Below are 20,817 nucleotides of genomic sequence, written 5' to 3' on the forward strand. Positions count from 1 at the left end.
TGGGCCAATATTATTATTCCTATTTTTCACATTAAATTAAAAGCAAAACAAAACACAGCAATAGGATGGGAAAAGTTTTGATCTTCCAGCATTCCCTTGATGTCCTCAGTGTACCCCTTCTACCGGAGACAGATTAAAACAGAGCTGGGAGCAGTGGCAACACGGTAGCTTGAGTAGACTATCTTGTATTATCCTTTCTAACCACATATAGATTAAATCTTAGGCAAAGCCTAACCATGCTGTGATTTAATAATGTCATGTAAAGCAGGATTATATGTAGCCCAAAAGACTTACACACATCATGTTGCATTAACCGAAGATGTGATTATCAAATAGGCAACAGTTTTTCATTCCCCTTGCCCCCAAACTTGAAAAAGAAGCTTTATTTGCTAATTACATATCATGTCAAATATACAAGTTTTCAAAATATGAATTAACATAATATTCACAAAGATGAAGAAAATGCTTATATACTCTCTATGTTAAGATAGACATATATTGTAGGCTCTGTCATAGATATACGAGGACCTCTTAACTCCTATGTAATTTAGCTTTTAATCCCAAAATAATAATAGCAATAGATTCAGGACTGATCTTGGCCACTAAAAGGATTTTTAATCTGGATGCATACTAGTAGAACAAAAAGCAATAAATGTGTCATTTTTTTCCTGTTAATTAACATAACTGATTGCATGTTAGTGAAAAGTTTCTATATAAGCAGACTCACCCTGTTAGAGACTTTTGACACATTTCCAGCTGTTCCAATAAATGAGGCAGTAATTGTCCCATGGTTTCATCTCCAACACAGCATTGGACAACATTTGGTATTTCATGGGCTCGGGTCATTATCTTCACCCATGATTTATCAATATTAGAGAAACGCTTGGCTTCCTGTTTAAGATACAAATATAAATGGCATTTCAGCCACTACATGCATTCTCTAGATGTGAAGACTTAAAAGATTTCTTTCAGCAGTCTTTCTTTTCTCATGCTCTTCTGGCTATGCTAAGTTAATTTTCAGAAATCTATTTTGATATGTGTTGAGTTGTTAATCTAATTGCCTTATCACAAGATGGGATCCTCTGGCCCTCTGAACTACAACTTCCATCAGTCTCAGTATTGGTCATCCCAGTTTGGGCTATTGAGAGTTGTAGTTCAACAGCATCCAGATACCACAGCTGAACAGGTTACCCTTAATACATCTGCAGGTTCTATGGAACAAAACAATGGTTCTTACCTTGGGAAGCTGTTTGGCAATATCTCCACCGACAAACACAGCTTCTAAATATATCCATAAATTCTGCACCATCATCCAGTTCTCAATAATATCAGTTGTATTAGAAAGATACTGTACCCATTTTTGTATGTGAGCCTTGAATGGTGTGTTATATCTGCAATAATCACATATGTTCCAAAATGAGTACATGAATCTCTACATTCGAAGAAAAAAAAAGAGACGTCTACCATATTACCTGTTGCTCATTAGGGAGCCCAGAATCATCAAGCTGTCCTCCATACTTGCAATAGTTTCAGAAGTGCTGTCTCCCCTCAAGAGAAGCTCCCCACGGGTTTTAAAGTTAGCAAAAGTAAACGTTTTGTTGTCCCATTCAGCAATCACTTGTTTGAGCTTCTGTTCAATGTCCCTCTCTTTCACTGCACTGATGCAGATGTCCTACCAAAATCAATCAGAAGGTTAGCGACAAAAACTAAACCCAGAATGCTGTAACATCTTCCAACAAATAGGCCTCTAAAGTGCGATATTGTATGCATCATTTCAGAAAATAACCAAAAAGCTTTTCAGGCTAAAGTTAAATGAATTGCTTCAATACATAGGTATAAAATTTTAATGGAACATGGAAGATGATTCAGTCAGGAAAACCCCACCTGCCATGATTCAAAACAAAGTACTTTTCCACCCATGAACATAATGCACAGCTTCCTAAGGGTGACTGTCAGCCAACTCTTTCAGCAATACTGCCCAGAGTCACTTCCTAGTGAGATGGGCAGTGACCAAAGTTGAAATATAAAAATAAATAAACACTGAATTCAAGATCTGAATTCATGACAACTACAGACTGGTCCCAGAAAATAGTCTAAGACTTCCTGATCAGTTGCAGTGCTGAAATTTATTTGGGTTGCAAGCCTGATCCAGACACCCATGCATTGCATATACATTCCTGGAGCAAAGGCAGCACAAAGGCAGCAACTGATAAATAATACTGTTAGTGTGCTGCAAACACAAAAGTTATCAATGTCCAGTTGAACTTGTTCTGCATCTAGAGGCCTGGGAAGTCCCTCTCACGTAATTAAATGTTCTAGTATATAGCTGTTAGCCCCAAGTCTTCCACTGTGCCACAGCAATATATTACTATATCAAGACTGGAGTCTTATCCTGAGCCAAGGCAAAGATCTTGAGTTTTCAGACCTGCAGTGATCAAGATGGATTTGACTATTTCTTAGAGCAGGAAGCAACACCTGGTCAACCCTGTTGAAACTTAAATAGGGTCGCCTGAGTATTTGGATGAGAGATCACCAGGGTCACTATGACTATAGAAAAGACTTGGAAGTTTAAAAAGTATCCTAACAGATGGCAATGGCAAATGACTTCCATACCGTTGCCATATCTATGAAGTCACCAGAGTTGAGCTTGACTTGGATACTTTACTCATATAAAAAAGTAAGATCTCAAATGTGGCAATAACAGATTTGGTATCTTCAGTTTTTCTACATACAGAGTATACTCTGTATACAGAGTATGTTGAGTGAGATACATTGTGTTCTTTGGGAATATAATAGACTCTATAGGTAGATCCTTCATTTCAATATTAAGGATGTGAGCACATCATTTTCTACTACCTCTATCTCTTCTTTGTATTTCAACAAAGGTGCTTCCATAATGTTTCTCAGTTTGAAAGTCTCATTTTCAACATCAAAACTATGGACAGTGAGATCAGTGATGCGTTTCCAGTGACGTGACATCATGGCTTTATTGGACATCAGCTCAAGCAAAGGACAACATTCACTGAAGTCATCAATCATTTTCTTAAGATCCAGAAATGCCTGCCATTCCTTCAAAGCTCGAGGTAGCTTACGGCACCTACATGTACACATACAATGGACACACTCAAAATAATTGTAATGTTCCACTGAAAAATATTTGAAAACAACCATAATCTTAAGAATATTTATTAAAAGACTCACAAAATTCAAAATAATTTTCTTCACAGGTAGATGTGTACAGAATTGAAATCCTGAACACTTCTATTAGCACTTTAGTGTTTACAAGGCAATATATAATTTCTTTTTAAACCTTTAAAATCCATTAATGTAGATTAGTAAGGGAATGGCAATGTCTGTCCCTGCAGAGATGATTCACTGACTTTCTGACAATGGTAAATTATGCAAGTTGCAATCCAATGTCTAAAGGGTCACATATTCCCACCCTGCCTGGAAAAATACATCAGAGCACAGCTTTACTTAGCCAGATTTTAAAGGAACTGTCTAATAATGTGCTGAGTTGACATCTTATATTAAACAGTGCTTTTTTAACCATGGTTTGTTGAATGGTTAAAATATGTATTGCATATGTATTTCTCAAGAGAGGAAGGGTCATAACATAGTGGCATTTATTAGAAATGCAGACAAATTCATCAGGAACACCAGCATAAAGAAATAAAATGAAATAGATTAACATTTCTCCAAGCACCAACAAGTAACTGAGACTCAATTTTCTTGCTATTGGTTTTTCAGATGTCTGCTTTAAGCAGTGTATTGTTAGCACCAAATGGAAATAAATAGTTTTTTCCTTCCACCTACCCTAGGTGATAGATCACAGTAGCTGAGTTGAATACAGACATACAGTTCCTATGTTTCCTCACCTGTTCTGAAACTCAAGAAGTTCATTATTAATCTTCTCAATGTTTACATCTGACCAGAGGATATCATAGTAGCCATTCACTGTATCAATGACATTGTTGTACAGGCTGTAAAGCTTCTGCAACAAGTTCAGCTGCTTCTTTATCTCAAGGAGCTGAGGGTACTGAGTGACAGGCAAACCAAAAAGCTCTTCACCTCCTGTGTAGGTGGTGTATTTTCGGAAAAGGTTGTCAAATCGGTTCTAGGGCGTAGAATAAAAGTTTGAGTATACTTACAATATTCCAAGCCACAAGCAATCACATACAGTAAATAGCCACCTTGAGTAGTTTTAATTTTTCCTAAAACAGAAGAGTCAATAACCAAGGAAAATGAAGAACTCAAGAGATAACAGCCAAAGATCGGGCTTTCCATTCTGTACTGTACTCTGAATTCCCATTTGTAGATGAGAATTTTCAAGATTCAACTGAAACAAAAGAGCCAATCCAGCTACCAAGGATCTTGATACTCCTATCCTGAAAACTGGCCCTCATAAACACATACAACAACGATATACTGAAATAGATTATCGCTGACCACCGATGATGGTTGGCCAAAACTGTCTCTGCAGATTCCATTTTTGGATCATACCATGCATTCTTGTTACCGCATCTGGATAAGTGCAGCAAGATGGGATATGGGTTCAAAATAGGGTTAGAAGCATTAAAAAGGCAGCTGTATGTGCATACAATTCTGTCTCCTTGCGAAAGATGTTCTCTTGAGACTCTCCCTAATCGGGGCAGAGATTTGAGGTTTCAGTTCCCAGCAGATCCATGGAAGGAAGAATACTAATATCGGCAAAGTTTGCTAGTGATTTTTTTTTTTGCTCAGAAAGAAAAATCCAACATATATTTGAAAACATACAAAGAGACTAATGATCCTGCCTTTCTTTTAAGAGTAAAGCTGCCCCATATGCTTGGGAGCAGGCACCGCTTCGTTCTTGCAGAGTTTCCCAGAATAACTGCAGAGCTGTGGTCACGTGGACAGTCTGGAAAGCACTGTAAAAAGGAATCAGCCTCTGGGACACACACACACACACACACACCGTTCTAGGAATGTGCAGAGCATTTTCACAGTTAAAGGAAGGGGGAAAAGTAAGCCCTGCAAAAACCTAATTCATTTTCTAAACTCCAATCACCCTCTGTTCCTAACGCAGTGGAGGGGGAGGGGGACAAATATAGATGTCAGAGCTGAAATCTGCCCTGCAAATTAGGCATTAAAAGAGATCAAATTTACAATGAGCTAAACATCTCTAGTATTTATAGTAGCGATGCAGACAACATTTAATTAAATTATTCACAGAAATCAGCAGCAGCTATAAAAATCTAGCCCTTTTGTTCCTGGCCGTTCCTTCCAGCCTTCTCCCAGCTGAGTCACTTCTATCAAGAACAAGCGACAAAGAAATTGGTCTCGGGTAAGGTCAACCAAATTACAGGATGCCAGTGCCAATATAGGCATTTACAGAGAACAAGCACTTGTAGCACCTGCATATATCTTCAGCCTGAGCACTTTGGTCACTCTAGAAACAGAAGGCTGAACTGGTATGATCTAACAGGGCTCCTTGACTATTGCAGGATTCACTTTTGCCATACTATTTTCTCTTGCTAGGTCAGAAACAAGTTTAGTAACACATCAGGGTGATGCTACCTGGCAGCATTTCATTAAGCATTGGCTCTTTATACCAGCCTTCTCCAATCCAATACAGCCTGAGGCATCCTAGTTGGGAGACTGTTGAAGTCCAGGGCAAAAGTATCAGGCTGGGAAGGCTACTTTATACTAATAAGCAAAATGGTAGGGAAAATACCTGGAAAATTATAAGCCTGTCACTAGCTTCTTGAGGTTCAAGTCCATCCACCATGGGACCATTCTGGAAGAGGAACAGGTTGAAACATTAATAAAAAGCCACTTAAAAGTCTAAGTGTTTCAGGAGGATATACCATCTTTCATTTTAGAGTGCCCATTCTCTCGTCTCCAAAACGATTACATCATTATGATAATTAAAGTTGTAGTTCCTTTGGCACATGCCATCAACAGCTTCAGAGCTGTCAATGGAATAAGCAATCAAACAGTATTTCTCTCTTGGATGCTCACATCACATGCAATTAACATACAAGCCTAAGGATAATACAGTTTATGATCTGTGGATCGACTGACAATTTGCATAGAGTAAACAGCCAGTGTTTATGTAGCTTCAAATCAAACTTTTCATGCTGAGAAATCTCATCACCATGGAGTGTTTCATACATTTAAAATGAAGTGTAACTGCTATTCCATATCACTCAGTGATACAAATCCAGCCCTTTTCAACTGAGTTAGTTCACATCTTCAGCTACATGTCATCCAAGTGTAAAATGCTGTCGATGCTTATGTGAAACAAGTTCTACCCTAAAGTTATCGTGTTACCCTAATCTTTTCTAAAATTTTAATGTTTCTCTGAAATTCCATAGGGACATTTCCAGAGGTAGCTACTTTTTGTTTTTTGACCAACTAAGGGAAAAGCACCTATAGACCAGATAAGCATGGCGTCCTTTTTTAAAAAAATTCTACAAACTAGTTCCCTGCACTTAAAAAAACTACAGTGGAATGCAAGCTAGTATTACCTTATTTCTGCTGGGGTTTTTTCAGGTGACCCTGAGCAAACCAAGAGTAAACTCTATTTTGAATATCTAACATTCAACTTATTTTCAAATAAAAGTAGGTTAAAAATTATATTTTCCCAATGTACTGCAGTATTGTACCTTGTCATAATCCAAGTAGTATTGATCACAGTCTTCCACAAATACTTCCACTGTGCTGATTAGCTCCCCTCTGAATTTGGGCTGCAAAGCTACTAGTTCATTCTGCACTTCATTTCCTCGGACCAATAATTTCTCCCAGGCATAGTGCAAAGTGTCTACCTTTTCCATCTGCTCCTTTGCCACCAGTAACTCATATTTGTTTAACATTGCATAAGATTCCTGCCAAGACAACCGTTACTATCTTTCATTATTAAAGTTTACACATGGTATACATAATCAAACATAGATTTGGGAATTCAAGATCAAAATATCAGTAGAGATCCTGCTAAAGGTGAAAGAGAGTTGAGTTAGTGCAAAACCCATCTTAAACATCAGCAATGTGGAGCTTTAAAGTAACAAACCAGAGATAGCCATCATTCTTAATTCATTTACGTACTACTAAGGATGAAATGAATACCTAAAGTTTTTGTTTTTAAGATTGAACATATTTACAGATACAGTGTCCCAAACACATAGATTTCCCAACAATTATGTTGTAGTGCATAAATTATTATACAATTAAAACTAGATTATTGAGCAATATCTGATGATTCATACAACAGCAAACTTATTTGGGAAAGTGGGAAAAATAAAGCTATTTCTTCACAAATTAGGAACATTAATTTAAGCACACCCCCACACACACTCCTGTTATATATAAGATTGATATGTCTTTAAATGAAAAACAGAGCTTTGCCATTGGTAGAAACTGAATTGAGACAGAAGTCAAAGTCTTGTGTTTAAGAAAATTGCTGCTTTTTACAACAAAATCTGATGTTCTTTTTCAACAAAGCAGCACCACTCACAGAAACACAGAAAGGTTTAAAATATCCTTATGTATTTTTAATGGTTAAGTCAGTATCAATAACAACTGATATCTCGCACTAACCCTGAGTAACTCAAATAATTTCTTTTCAACATATTCTGTACTATTAGTTGAAGCAACAATAAATGTCAAATAAATATATAATAAGGAATGGGATCATGGGGAACTATGTATATGTTTTAAAAAGTGAAAATCTTGTTCATTCTTTAGAAAATTAAAGGTGGCACAGCCTCTTTAGTTTATATCATTAAAGCATTAGTATGACTAAGGCTGGTCATTCCTACATTTTCCTGTATTTCTGGCCTGCAGAACACGTAGCCCACCAAACAGCCTTCTGCAGCCCACCAGCATTTTTTGAAAAATAACCAGTTCACTGCCACCAAACATTATGGCTGCCAGGAAGGATTCACCACCAGAGTTTTTGCAGCCATTTCCGCCCCAAAAGAAACACTTTCAAGAAGCTAAATAGCTGATCAGTGCACCAGCTATTTCTTTGTGACCCACAATTATTTTAAAGGTATCAATCTGGTCCTTTCCTGTCCAGAAGTTGTACAGGCCTGCTCTATCTCATGAAAAGGTGTTACATGATTGACTTGATGGACAGGGAGAGCCAATACTTATGGGCCATTTATCCCTCAATTCTGTACTCCCCTTATCCTGTAAAAAAGTTTGCAGATTTTTCATACTTTATCACTGGAACCATAAAGCAGAAAGTCATTCATACAGAGAAAAGCAAAGTAAGTTTCATTCCCTCTTGAATGGAAGAAAGAATTAAGAAATTAAATCCATAAGGTAAAATATTACACAATCAAGAAGAAGCAGAAAAAAAGATACTAAAGCTGCAGAAAGCAAAAAAAAAAAAAAAAGATTTGTTTGGTGTGAAAACAAGGATGCAATTGATAGGAGGACTTTGAAAACATTAGCTTCTTAGTAGACTTCTCCATCACATGAACCTTGCCTTCCTATGGGGGAACAGAATTTGCCCTCTGTCCCCAAACTAGCAAAAGACAGAGTTCATGCCAGGTGGCAGGACAAATAATGGTCCCTGGTCCCTTTTCCAATTACCTCAATTGGTCCCACTTGGAAGTCTATGGGGATTTGTTGCTCTCGGATCTCTTTCAGGGCAGCCATAGCTATTCTTATGTCATCCAGGTCTTTAATCTGACGGTTCAATTTCTTGCTGATTTCCTCTACAAAGCTGAAGATGTTTTCCATCTCTGTCCTGTATTTCTTGTTACAGTGACGTCCAAATGCTATCATCCAAGCTTTGGTTTCAGTTGTAAGGGCCAACTTTAAATCCACTATGTAAAGTGATGGAGAGGTTTCAGTTAGGAACAGCATGTTTTAGAAATATTGCTACATTCCATATTAAATCTGCCATTCCCTCTTCCATGTATTTGGTGATAAGAGACAAATCAGTAATAGCTGTTTGTATACCTTAGGAAAAGCAGCAAAAGGAAAGAGATTTATAGCTTTATTTTATGCATGTCTCTGTAGAAATACATTCCACTGAGTCCAAAGGGACTTACTTCTAGATAAACCTTTTGGTGGCAGGTAAATGCATTTAACATTTTTGGGAAAGATGAGAGTTACACCATCTGGGGAATTATGTAAAATAAGATTGTCCACACTGTATACTTCAACTAGGCTAGCGTATTCTTTTTCTTAAAAATGTTGGTGGAAGAGTTTAGTATTTTTTCTTTTCTTGTTAATTAGGTCAGATTTATTTGAAGTGTAATCTAGACTTTTTATGTGTTTTTTGTCTCATAATGGCAAAACAAAGGATAGGTTTAGGCTCTGGTATCTCAGATTATCCAACCCTTCTTTTAGGACTCCAGCTTTAATGTTGCTTTAAAAAGCATTCTCAAACTGAAAGAAGCTAAATAAAATTTACTGCCAGCTAAACATTAAATCACCATACCAGTAAATATTGCAACAGTTCCCACACGTATATATTCAGGTTCTGAGTTAATTTTTAATTCTAAGTCTTGGTAATAAAGGATTTGGGATTCAAATTCAGAGAGCAAAGGGTTTCCCTTGATGAAACTTTCAATGGTTTCTTCCTTCTCTCTCTGCCAGATGTGATGGTAACATTTGAAACGCTCCAAAGCTGAAACAACTTCCTGAAACATCAATGAGAACCAATATAAGGCAATTGTATACAAACAGTTCCACTGCTATATTTTGATATATATTGTTCCATGCAGTAATGACCCATGAGCTTTGGCACTAATGGCTTCAATCATATCTGGGAAATCATGGAGTACTATTTGTATCACTGCTGCCAAACTCAGACTTGGTCCTCCTGTAGCTGTAAACCTTCTTTTGGCACTTTTTTGGGGGGGTTGGGGGGCAACCCACCTGGACTAGCACATTTTGTTCTACTTAAAGCTTTTGCTTTTTCTCTAAGTTTCTGCTGCCACCCCTTATCCTTCTTCTCCCCACCTTCACCACTTTGTTCTTTCTCTTCATTCCCTGCTCCATGACCACTTCTCACTTCTTGGACAATTCTTGGACTCCAACTTTCCGCTATAATGCTTTTGCTCACCCTTTTGGTAGAATTTATACTTGTACTAAGAACAGACATCAGTTTAATTATTTCCTTGTTCTCTGAAATGACTTTGTAGTAGTTCTTTTTCTGGATAGGTGAAGGCAAGATCACAGAGGCTGTATCAGAAGCCGTGTCTAGAAAACAAAGCAAAAAAAAAAAAAAGGAACTGCGTATCAGAGGGCCAAAACTGTAACATTTTTCTAAATCCTGTGATAGATCAGGAGTATGTGGCTTCTTTGGGGCTGAGATGGCACTTTGCCTTTAGGTAGCAACAAAAGGGTGATACTCCAAAAGGTACACTGGACCACAGTAAAGACTGAATTGGTTTCATAATTTGTATAATTTAAGGTGAAATCTCTAGGTCAAACTCTAGATGACTTCATGGGCAGGAGCACGCATTTGTCTGATAGTTGCTTGGATTTGCTCCAAGTTGGGCTCTGGCCTTGAGACGGGACCCATGTAGGTATCTGAAACTCAGTCTAGCTTGGTTATCTGGGAAAAGTTTGACCCTGTTACTCCTGATGAAGTTGACAGGATTCTTGGAACTGCTAACTGAGCCACCTGCCTATTAGACCCTCTCTCTCTCAGCTGACTAAGGCTTCCTTGTGATTCTCTATGGGCTATACCCAAGGTTTTTGTGGGCCACATGAAGCCCTGGAACCTCAGGTTGTACACCTTAGCTCTAATTGTGCTTTGATACGTCCTTTCGAAAAACTCAAGTGCAGTGAAAACGTCACTTGGTACAATAGATTGACAGTGAGTGAAATAAAGGCTCTAGATCATTTTTGTCAGAGTGAACTGAGTTTCTGCAAGTGACTAGCATGTTGCAACCCCCTTAAGCTTTAAGTAGCTTCATGGAGTAAGTAGCAAAAAAAAAAAAAAAAGCATACCACATACCTAGAGTTTTCTGAATTATGGAAGGTTGGTCTACATCTTCGGAATTCCAAGAGGCAAAGGTGGACATTCCCTCTTGACCAGAGTAAGTTACTGTATGTAACCAAAACCTCAATACACCCTCTAAATCACTTTTACTTGAGAAGTTCCACTGCTAACTTAAGTGATCCTTTTATGCATGAAAAGAAGGTTTCCTGTTGTTAGCTCTCTTGCCTTACCACTTATCTTGACAACCAATCTCTTTCCTCTTCTTTTTATTCTAAGAGTTAACTCAGTCCATCAATCTAGACTGCTCTGGCTCTGACATTCACACATAGACTACTAATGGGATGACAGTATCGTTCCCACATTCTAAATATACGTGCTTAAAGCATCTTATTATCTCCACATTGCTGAATGATTAATTGTTGCATCAGTGAAATGCCACATAGCAGTTAAAAGATTTTGTAATTAAAGCCAGGAACCATAGGTAAATACTAAAGTCAATATATTACCATGGGTGTTTCCAACTTCAGTGTCTTTCATTTCAGTCTCAGAATCACTGCCTCCCTCATTTCGTAAAGCAAGCATTTTGCGTTCTAGCAATTGTTTCTGTGCAGAAATGGGGGGAAAAATCAGACCGCAATAGGTAAAACTGCATACTGTTTATCAGTAGACCTCTTCGAAGCACACAAACATGTACCTTTGATAGTCTCTCCTTACTCCACTGACCAACTCCTTTCATGGTGCTTACAATACAATCCACAGCTTTGTTGAGTGTTTGCTGAATTTCATCAAGGGTTGGTATTATAGCAAAATTTGGAATAGAAAGGATAACACCAGCCTTAAAGATGGGTACAGCATTTTGTTTCTGCTTTGAGGTATTCTCACTATCTATATGGAAATGAGAAACGCAATCCTTATTAATCCACTTAGATACCACTGAGAAATGAAATAAAATCCACATCTTCCAAACAGCCAGCAGTTAGATAATCTGTCAAGGCTTGTAATTAGGGTACACTGGAAAAACAATAAAAGGCAACTGATTTTGTAATATTTAAATGTTTTCATAGGAAGACCCTGATATACTGGCTTGGTTCATTGTACTAGATTTAAACTTTTAGATGTAACTTCCTTGAAAATGTTAATACAACGAAGCACAAAATACTTGGGGCACAGGTAATATACACTATGTGAACCATGCTGGTCATACAGTCATAAAAAGACCACCAGTTTATTGATGAAACATGTGTCCTCTAGAGATCGCATACATCTGCATTGCACATTAAATATTCAGAGATTCCCTTCTGCTGTAAATATTTTAAGTTGTCCTTTCATTAGGACAAACAAGAGGCTAACTTGCTTTGAAGTTTCAGCATTTTGTCTCATACAGTGGGTTGGATTCAGATCAATAATTCTATTCACATAGGGACACCTCCCATCCATGTGAAGCATTAGAATAGAAGCCAAGAGAGGCAAAATAAGGAGGCAAACAGGTGGTGTTTAGCCCACATTTTATTTCTCCTAGGTCCATTTCATGCTGCTCTGCAGAATCAGCCGGACTTCCAGAAGTATACAAGGAAGAGGAGTTACCCCAAATTTTGTGTCTTCAATTCCTTTTACCAGCATAAGCAGAAGTCTGCTGTAATAATTATTCTATCCAGAAACCATTTGGCCCTCTGTCTGCCCTGGCTATAAATCTGGACAAGCAAATCAACAACTTGGGAACCTTCCTGGATTCACAGCTCCTACTGGATTCACAGGTAGAGGTCAGGGCCAAGAAGACCTCTGCCCAGCTGCAAACCTACCTGGAGCAAGACCTCTGGTGATGGTGACTCATGTTATCATCGTTAGGCTAGATTATTGCAAGATGCTTGATTGCTTGATTTGATTTGGTTTTTCTCCACCCATCTCCCCCTAATGGGGGACTCTGGGTGGCTCACATAATCCATTAAAACTATATATATATATATATATATATATATATATATATATATATATTTACAAAAAACATAAAGACTATACCAAGCATTACCAAAAAAGAAAAAGTCCAAGAGGTTGATGGTTTCCAGAACTGCAGACGAAAGGTTTCTAGGGGACTAGCCAACCCCACACTTGATGTCTTCCCTCCTCACCCCAGGCCAAGTGGCAGAGCCAGGTCTTCAAATCCCTCTGGAAGGCCAGGAGTGAAGGGGCCAATCTCAACTCCGGGGGCAGGATATTCCAAAGGGCAGGGGCCACAGCCGAGAAGGCCTGCCTTCTGGACCCCACTAATCAGAGCTCTTTACCGAGGGGGTCCAAAGCATGCCCTCTCTGTGTGATCGGGTGGGGCAGGTTGAAGTCATGGGGAAGAGGCAGTCCCTTAGGTAACCTGGTCCCATGCCATGTAGGGCTTTAAAGGTGATAACCAACACCTTGAATTGGACCCAGAAGCAAACTGGTACCCAATACAGCTCGCAGAGCAATGGTGTTACATGGGCCCTTCTTGGGGCTCCAAAAATAGCCCGCGTGGCTGCATTCTGGACCAGCTGTAGCTTCTGGATACTCTTCAAGGGTAGCCCCATGTATAACGCGTTGCAGTAGTCTATATGGGAGATAACAAGGGCATGAGTGACCATTCGAAGGGCATCCTGATCCAGGAAAGGGCGTAACTGATGCACAACCTGAAGTTATGCAAAGGCCCTCCTGGGCACGGCTGCCACCTGCTCTTCAAGCAGGAGCCGTGAGTCCAGGAGGACCTCCAGATTATGGACTGGGTCTGTTTGGGACAGTGCTACCCCATCCAGCACCAAAGATGACAAAGTCCTGGATACAGAGGAGCCATTAACCCACAGCCACTCCGTCTTACCAGAGTTCAGCTGAAGCCTGTTGCTCCCCATCCAGACCCTTACAGTCTCCAGGCACCGCGAAAGGGCAGTCACGGCATCACTTACGTCACCTGGGATGGAGATGTATAATTGAGTATCATCAGCATATTGATGATACTTCATCCCATGATGGCAGATGATCTCGCCCAGTGGTTTCATGTAGATGTTGAAAAGGAGCGGAGAGAGAACCGAACCCTGTGGCACCCCACAAAGGAGGGGCCGAGGATGGGACCTCTCGCTCCCTATCACCTCCGATTGGGATCAGCCCTGGAGAAAGGAGGTGAACCAGCACAGAACCGTGCCACCCACCCCCAATTCCCTGAGCCATTCCAAAAGGATCCTGTGGTTGATGGTATCGAAAGCCGCTGAGAGATCAAGGAGAGCAAGGATGGTCGCACTTTACATGGGATTACCTCTGCACTACCTAACAGGTGCAAAATGGAGCAGCCTACATGCTAGCATATGAGAGCCACTATAGCCATATAACTCTATGGCCAGTGTATAAGCTTCACATAGGTTTCTGGGTAAAATTCAAAGTGCTGGTTTTCACTTATATATCCTTACATGGCTTGGCTCCCAGGGGTCTTCAAGACTATTCTTCCATGTGGAACTGGCCTAACTGGCACGCTCACCCAGAGTAGGGATGTTGAGGGGCACAGGGCAACAATATTTTTCTACGACACCATTTACATGCTGTTCTGGATATTGTGACACTACAAAAAAGTTTGATTGCAATGTCTACGCTTCATAACACATTGAGCAACGAGCACAAATACAATTTTATCTATGACATGTCACTTCTGCTTAAACCGTAATATTATTTTCAATGCAGATATACCTTATTTGAGTATAATATTCAGGAACAAATCTCGCTACATTTCATCAACAAGCTATTTTCAGTAAGTTCTTGTATTTTAAATTGACTGTCAACACAGATACGTTCACATTATTGGTAGACCAGTGTTCAGGAAGCACAAAACTAGAGATGCAACGCACTACCATTTTCATCACAGCAGATTACTGCAGTGGTACCACAGAAATGTGACATGTGCATTTCAAAACCTGAGTTGCTCTACTGATTGCTTAATTCTAGTTTATGGATAAGACCTCACATAGTCTATGTGAAGAAACAGACTAACCAGCAGGAGTGCCATAAAGATGTACTTCCTTCACACCACCCTCCTTCCTTCACAACACCACACTTTTTATTCCTTCACACCAGACTCACAATATAACTGTATTCTCCATGAACATACATACATAGCTTCTTCATAACAATCACATTATAATTATAATACAAATCATTGTTTTGTGGAGTGGAGGAAAGCATATACTGCATGTAGTGCTTTTGACAAAAGATCTTATCTGAAACACATCTAGCTTTTAATCAATAAAACATTTTCAATGACACTTGGGATTTTAGTATCTCCTCCCTTTTTCTTTTTGCTGAAAAAAGTCAAGGAAAGTCAGTAATTACCTACAAAACTGATCACAGAAGAGGCATGAATTTGCTTGCGTATGGCCTCCAGAGTGTTACGAATAACTTTCAGAAGAGCATCAACATTGCGATGACTGAAATGGGAAAGCAGTTCCTGAGCTGCTTCTTCTAACATCTCCATTTCTTTCTTTTTTTTCTTGGTTAAAGGAGAAGACAATTCTACTGAAATCTGACTAGCAGTTTGTGAGGATGCTAAGATGTCCAATGGCCCTTCTTCTTCTATAGATGGGAATAAGAACTGAATTAGACCAGCAAACTTCTGATCAATCAATAAACAAATCATCAGTACTATTTATAGATATATACAAACTTATGCAATTCCATATTTCTTTATGGCTTTAGGGAAATATGATGACAATGAGCATTGAGTTTTAGAAGGACAACAGGAGGATGTATGAATAGGAATTGGTTGGTTCTACTACTGTCATCATCTCCATCATTTTACAATAACATGGTTAGCAACAGTGGTGTGATCCCTCCCCTTTTTCTCCACAACATGAGCATTTCAGTATTAGCGTGTGTTTTCTAGCTGTACTTTAGATTGACCAATTTAGGTTATCCTTTCAGAAACTTGACTAATGACTTAGTGGCCAAAACCTGCATATTGTCAACCCTTCGAGGTAGTCCAGACGAGAAACACAAACTAGGAGTACTAATACTACCTTTACTGTAAGGTTACAGTAACAGAATCTTGCAAGCCTGAAAGTACTTCTCTCCTCCTTTACTTTTACTTCCCAGAAAACTAAGGAAGGTTCCTTCTGAAATGCTTCCCACACCCTTTTCCTTCTGAGGGCTGAGTTACCTTTTGCATGAGGGTTGTCTAGGCTGCAGCTCTTCCTCCTGTCTCCCAAGATCATTCCCAAATACCATTACACATATATCCAGGATTCTTGTATTGTGTATTGGTTTCACTCACATTTAATTAAAATGGAAAAGCTATAAATGCTTATTACATGAGATGCCCTTTCTTACAAACTACTGTTGCGGAAAGTTTTGCTCTTACTATTCAGATGTTTCTCACATCATCTAAACAGTCCACACCCAAAATGTTTCTACCATTACCACTGTAAATATATGCTTGTATGAGCATGGAAAATGCCTGAATTGCAGAGGATTCTATCTAGAATCTTGCTCCTCTTATTTTTTAAATAACTTATAGAAATGGGGGAAATGTTCCTATTGGCTCAACTTGCATTATCTGTGTGGATTGTATGTTATGTTGTTGAAATCGATTATTTCATTCATTTATCTTATTCCATTTACTTATGTACTAACTTACAAATCACTGATGTTTTAATGAGAAGCACAAACAAGTAATGCAGTGCTAGTTTACACATGATAGAATGTCTGCTCTTACCTTCATTAATTCCTTCAGTTCTGCTTCCACTCAGAAACCTCTCACCAGCATCCCCTTTGTTCTGCGCTTCCAGGTCTAACAATATGTTGATAAGCTCATTTGTTGCTTCTTCTGCTAATGAACTCTTGAGATGCAGTGTGTATACTCCTTTAGTACAGAGCTCCTGAAAATAAAAATGTGAAGTGTTAGTTAAGTTCCACTGTAGTCTAGCAATGCTAGCAATAGGATATACCTAAGAACTCAGATCACCTCAATGTTCTCCTATGCTGCATATAAACCAAAGAAGAGAAAAGTTCCACAGCCATGAGAAACATGAATTAAGGACACTGGAGAACTCCCAACCAAATACTAAACATGCCTGATTCTAATGAGTTTCCAAGCCCAGACAAGGTAAGCCAGCTACTCCTACCTGCTGGGACTATGAGAAATATAGTTGTACTTGATTCAAAAGCAGATTCCTCCATTTGTATTATGAATATCAAGCTGACAGAAAACGGCTGGTAACGGCTGACAGAAAAGAGAATCTGCTATCAACTGACATTTCCATATTTTTAAAAAACAAATGGAGCCCAATTCCAAAGAAAGGAGAATAAATCTTTTCCCAAATCTGAACATTTTAAGACACGCAGAAGTATTACTGTGACAAAATAAATGGACCAAAGCATATCCTCAGAAGAATGTTCTGCTAATATTAATAGCATCAGATATTATCAGCTAGAACAAGTGGGGGTAAATCTCTTACAGTTTCTTCATTAGAAAGTCTCATCATAATTACAAACAGTCAACTTGGAGGCCTTGCCTACAGCCCACTGCTATTACTAGCAGGAAACAGTAACTTTAATCACTGGGAAGGGTCAAGATTAATCCCTCCCAGGTGCCTAAATTTCCGCAAACAAAAAGAAACTGTTTTGTGTAAGAGAGGTAGGAGGAATGCCTGAACTGTATGATTGTATGTAGTAGAATCGGTCTATCTGTGGTATATTTCTGCAGAAGATCAGGCAGAGATTTTCATGGCTCCACACCCATGCAGGCATGTGCACACACTGTAGTAAGCTCTAGTGTGATTTGTTTAGTTTTGGCTTTGTGCACTGTGTGAATCCAGCATTGTGGTTTGCAAACCAAGATTTATGTTGCAGTGATTCACATTAAGGCAGTCACTATAGCTTATTCAGTAAAATGTGGTTAAAATAAGTCAGCCCCAAAATGCTGGTTCTTCGTTTTTGATGTCCTTTGATTGCTGCTAAGCAGGTTAATGGAAGAGATGGACTCTCCCAGAGCAGGAAAGTTTGTCATCTGTTTGCCAGGCCTCATTCAGCCATCTTTGAAGCAAAGTGTAAATACCTATAGATTTACCCAAGCATCCCCCTGAACATTTGTCTATCCAGCAGTCCCATAGGAATACATTTTTTACACTTTGGGTAAAGTACTATAATATTTTCAACTTCTTTGTTTTAACGTTAGCTTGATTCTTGTTTCATTCCTTTTACAAATATAAGCTATCTTGGAAGGTTTTTGGCCCCTCAAAGTTTCTTGTATATCGAGAGAGAGAGGGAGTACAAGCACTTGTCTTGATGTACAACCCAGACACAGAGAAATGTTTTCCAAAAGATGTGATTCATTTTTGCTGCGACAATGTGGTGGTATCCATTGAACAGAGAGAGCAAATTGGCAGTCATTGCCACAAGGGGCCATTGCCGATTCTATGGGCAGAGTAACCAGCAGTTGTTTCTCTTCAGTTGTTTTCCTTTCTAAATCACACCCATGTTCCACACCCACACATTCTGATACATGAATTTCTATGTTACATTCTTTTCTCAAAGATATTTGTTTTTTTATTCTCTTCCTTTCATTGTAATCTCCTTCCCATTTCAGTCAGCTGGTATACACCTGGGTTGACATATCACACTAATCCATACTGGGTGTTTGACTGATTTGGCTAAACTTGTGTGAACCCAACCACAGTGCCTTATTTAAGAAATCATAGTTAAAACAAAGTATGATTTAGAATGATATAGCAATCCAACCTGGATGTATTTCCCTGGCCTCCATTCTTCCCAGCAATTTCTTAGCAGCCAGTATTCCTAAGGATTAACCTTTATTTCTAGGACTCCTTAAGCTTCCTTATATCTTGGAGTGAGTGAGGTCAAGGACAACATTTCTGTTCTTGCCCCTTCTCTTCTCTGTGCCTGATGTTTTTCTGCTAACATGCTGATACTGATACAACGGTGTACACTCTTCTGGTTTCTATTTCAGCAGTGCCTGGGTGCATAAACTCAATGAAATAGATCATGGCCACATATTACTGCCTTTTTTTCATCTTCCTCCATGAAAGAAATATTGTGACTGCATGATGCCTAAGCTGCCTACTTAAAAAAAAGACTAGCTATTGTGCTGTTGTGCTGATACTTCCTGCCTGAGCTGACTACTGTGATTCATAGCAATGCTACGTATCTGCTTTGCGTAGTGACTGGACATTGTGTCCTCATGTTAATGGTACCTGCCAAAGGAAAAGAGACAAGCCAACCCCTGTGGCTACCTTTGCCAGTCATTTTAATCAAAAAGATGCTTTCTCCTTTCTAGGTCAGATAGCAGTTTCTTAACTTATTTTCTTTTTCTTCCATCTTCTCAAACGCATAATTCAGCTCTACATGTAGGCACTACCATCTACAAATGATTTAAAAGCCACTGATGACATTTTTCTGTGCTATGCCTGCCTGATGTCTGCCAGTCTTACTATACAGCAGGAAGTAAGAGTTAGTGACTGGGAGGAATGAGGATTGTAAAAAAGAATCAAAAGTCTAACTTTCAGGATGGTCATGATTATTCTTGTGGAGTAAAAGAAAACAAAACTATTTTTTTTATTCTGATTTATGACTGTCCCATGCAAAAATTAAACAAAAAACTCCACTCAGAACTTCAGATGACAAAGAGAAGAATACTAATCTTACCTCGCTCTTTGTAACATTCTAGCTTGTTTTTTTTACAATACATTCTATTGTACTGTACTGAGAATTAATGTCACAATGCCCAACAGAGGTTTGTGGGGGGGGGGGGGGTTGGTGCCTTCCAATCAGTGTTGACTCCTGGCAACTTCCAGGACTAGTCCCTGCAGTTTTCTTAGCAAGATTTTGGAAGTGGTTTGCCAGGATCTTCTTGGCTGAGACTGACTGGCCCAAAGTCACCTAGCCGGCTTTGTGCCTAAGGCAAGACTAGAACTCATGGTCTCCTGGTTTCTAGCCTGGTACCTTAACCACTACACCAAACAGGCTATAAAGAAATACAAAGAAATATATTCTTTATAAAATATAAGGAAATTTCTTTATATACTTTGCAAAGAAGTATGTTTGTGTGCATGTAAGAACTTGCAATTGTGAGCTACTACTTTCACTCTGAAGGTTAGTGATTGATGACATAGATGGGTTTCCCACTAAATGAAAACTGAAACTATAGGACTGTACCTTTGTCATGTGAAGGAATTGCTCACAGGTCAGTGGATCATCTTCGGGAAGATAGCAGAGGGGCGCAGTACTGATTTCTTGAAGAACAGCACTAATACGAAATTCTACTAAGTCATTCACTTGATCAAGTAGCAGCTCAAGGTTATCTTGAAAAGCAAAGAGTAGGACACATTTCATTAAGAAGACAATCTGTTTAATAGCCAAGTCTCCCTCTGGAAACTTGGTAGTGTTAGGAGAACATGGCAGCTTTTCACACCAACTTTAAATGGCATCCTTCTAGGATAGCAGAATTCATCATCAAAATGGTCAACAGGACAAAAGAAAACATTCAAATGGGATCACTCCCTAAGATGTTCAAAACTGAATGGATCTTTTATCTTAATATACTCTTAAACGAATGAGAAAATGCAGGTGCTGACACTGAGTCTTATTACTTTGAACGCTGACCAACAACCTGTAGACTAATACAGAAAACCAACAGATGAAATTTCATATTTATTGATTTATTAGGTTATTTATCCTGCTTTTCCTCCAAGAGCTCAAGGCTGTTTACATAGGGATCATCTTTTATTTTATCCCTTTCCACCTTTCCAATAAAAGCAGAACACAAAAGCAAGTTTGCTACTTTAAATTAAGCCCTTTTTTTACAAACCACAATGGCTGTGTTCTCACAAACCAGTCACATGTGCCTTTTCCTG

General features: G+C 38.9%; 1 protein-coding gene across 1 annotated transcript in view; it reads right to left on the reverse strand.

Annotated features, from left to right (window-relative positions):
- DNAH5 (dynein axonemal heavy chain 5) overlaps nt 1-20,817 on the reverse strand; it is a 150,827-nt gene that overhangs the window by 93,736 nt on the left and 36,274 nt on the right. Inside the window, exons 17-31 of the mRNA XM_088130559.1 lie at nt 20,120-20,265; nt 16,656-16,824; nt 15,284-15,523; nt 11,643-11,833; nt 11,455-11,551; nt 10,064-10,200; nt 9,437-9,638; nt 8,581-8,816; nt 6,651-6,869; nt 5,717-5,779; nt 3,879-4,117; nt 2,857-3,097; nt 1,473-1,672; nt 1,238-1,391; nt 728-891 (exon numbers count right to left, since the gene is read on the reverse strand). Coding sequence (XP_087986685.1) covers nt 728-891; nt 1,238-1,391; nt 1,473-1,672; nt 2,857-3,097; nt 3,879-4,117; nt 5,717-5,779; nt 6,651-6,869; nt 8,581-8,816; nt 9,437-9,638; nt 10,064-10,200; nt 11,455-11,551; nt 11,643-11,833; nt 15,284-15,523; nt 16,656-16,824; nt 20,120-20,265 — 2,698 coding nt within the window. The remainder of the gene's footprint in view (nt 1-727; nt 892-1,237; nt 1,392-1,472; nt 1,673-2,856; nt 3,098-3,878; nt 4,118-5,716; nt 5,780-6,650; nt 6,870-8,580; nt 8,817-9,436; nt 9,639-10,063; nt 10,201-11,454; nt 11,552-11,642; nt 11,834-15,283; nt 15,524-16,655; nt 16,825-20,119; nt 20,266-20,817) is intronic.

The sequence above is a fragment of the Python bivittatus genome, unplaced genomic scaffold (genome assembly GCF_059951505.1).
Source record: "Python bivittatus isolate LINGU-HERP-01145 unplaced genomic scaffold, Pbiv_v1 ctg000840_np1212, whole genome shotgun sequence".
Classification (NCBI taxonomy): Eukaryota; Metazoa; Chordata; class Lepidosauria; order Squamata; family Pythonidae; genus Python; species Python bivittatus.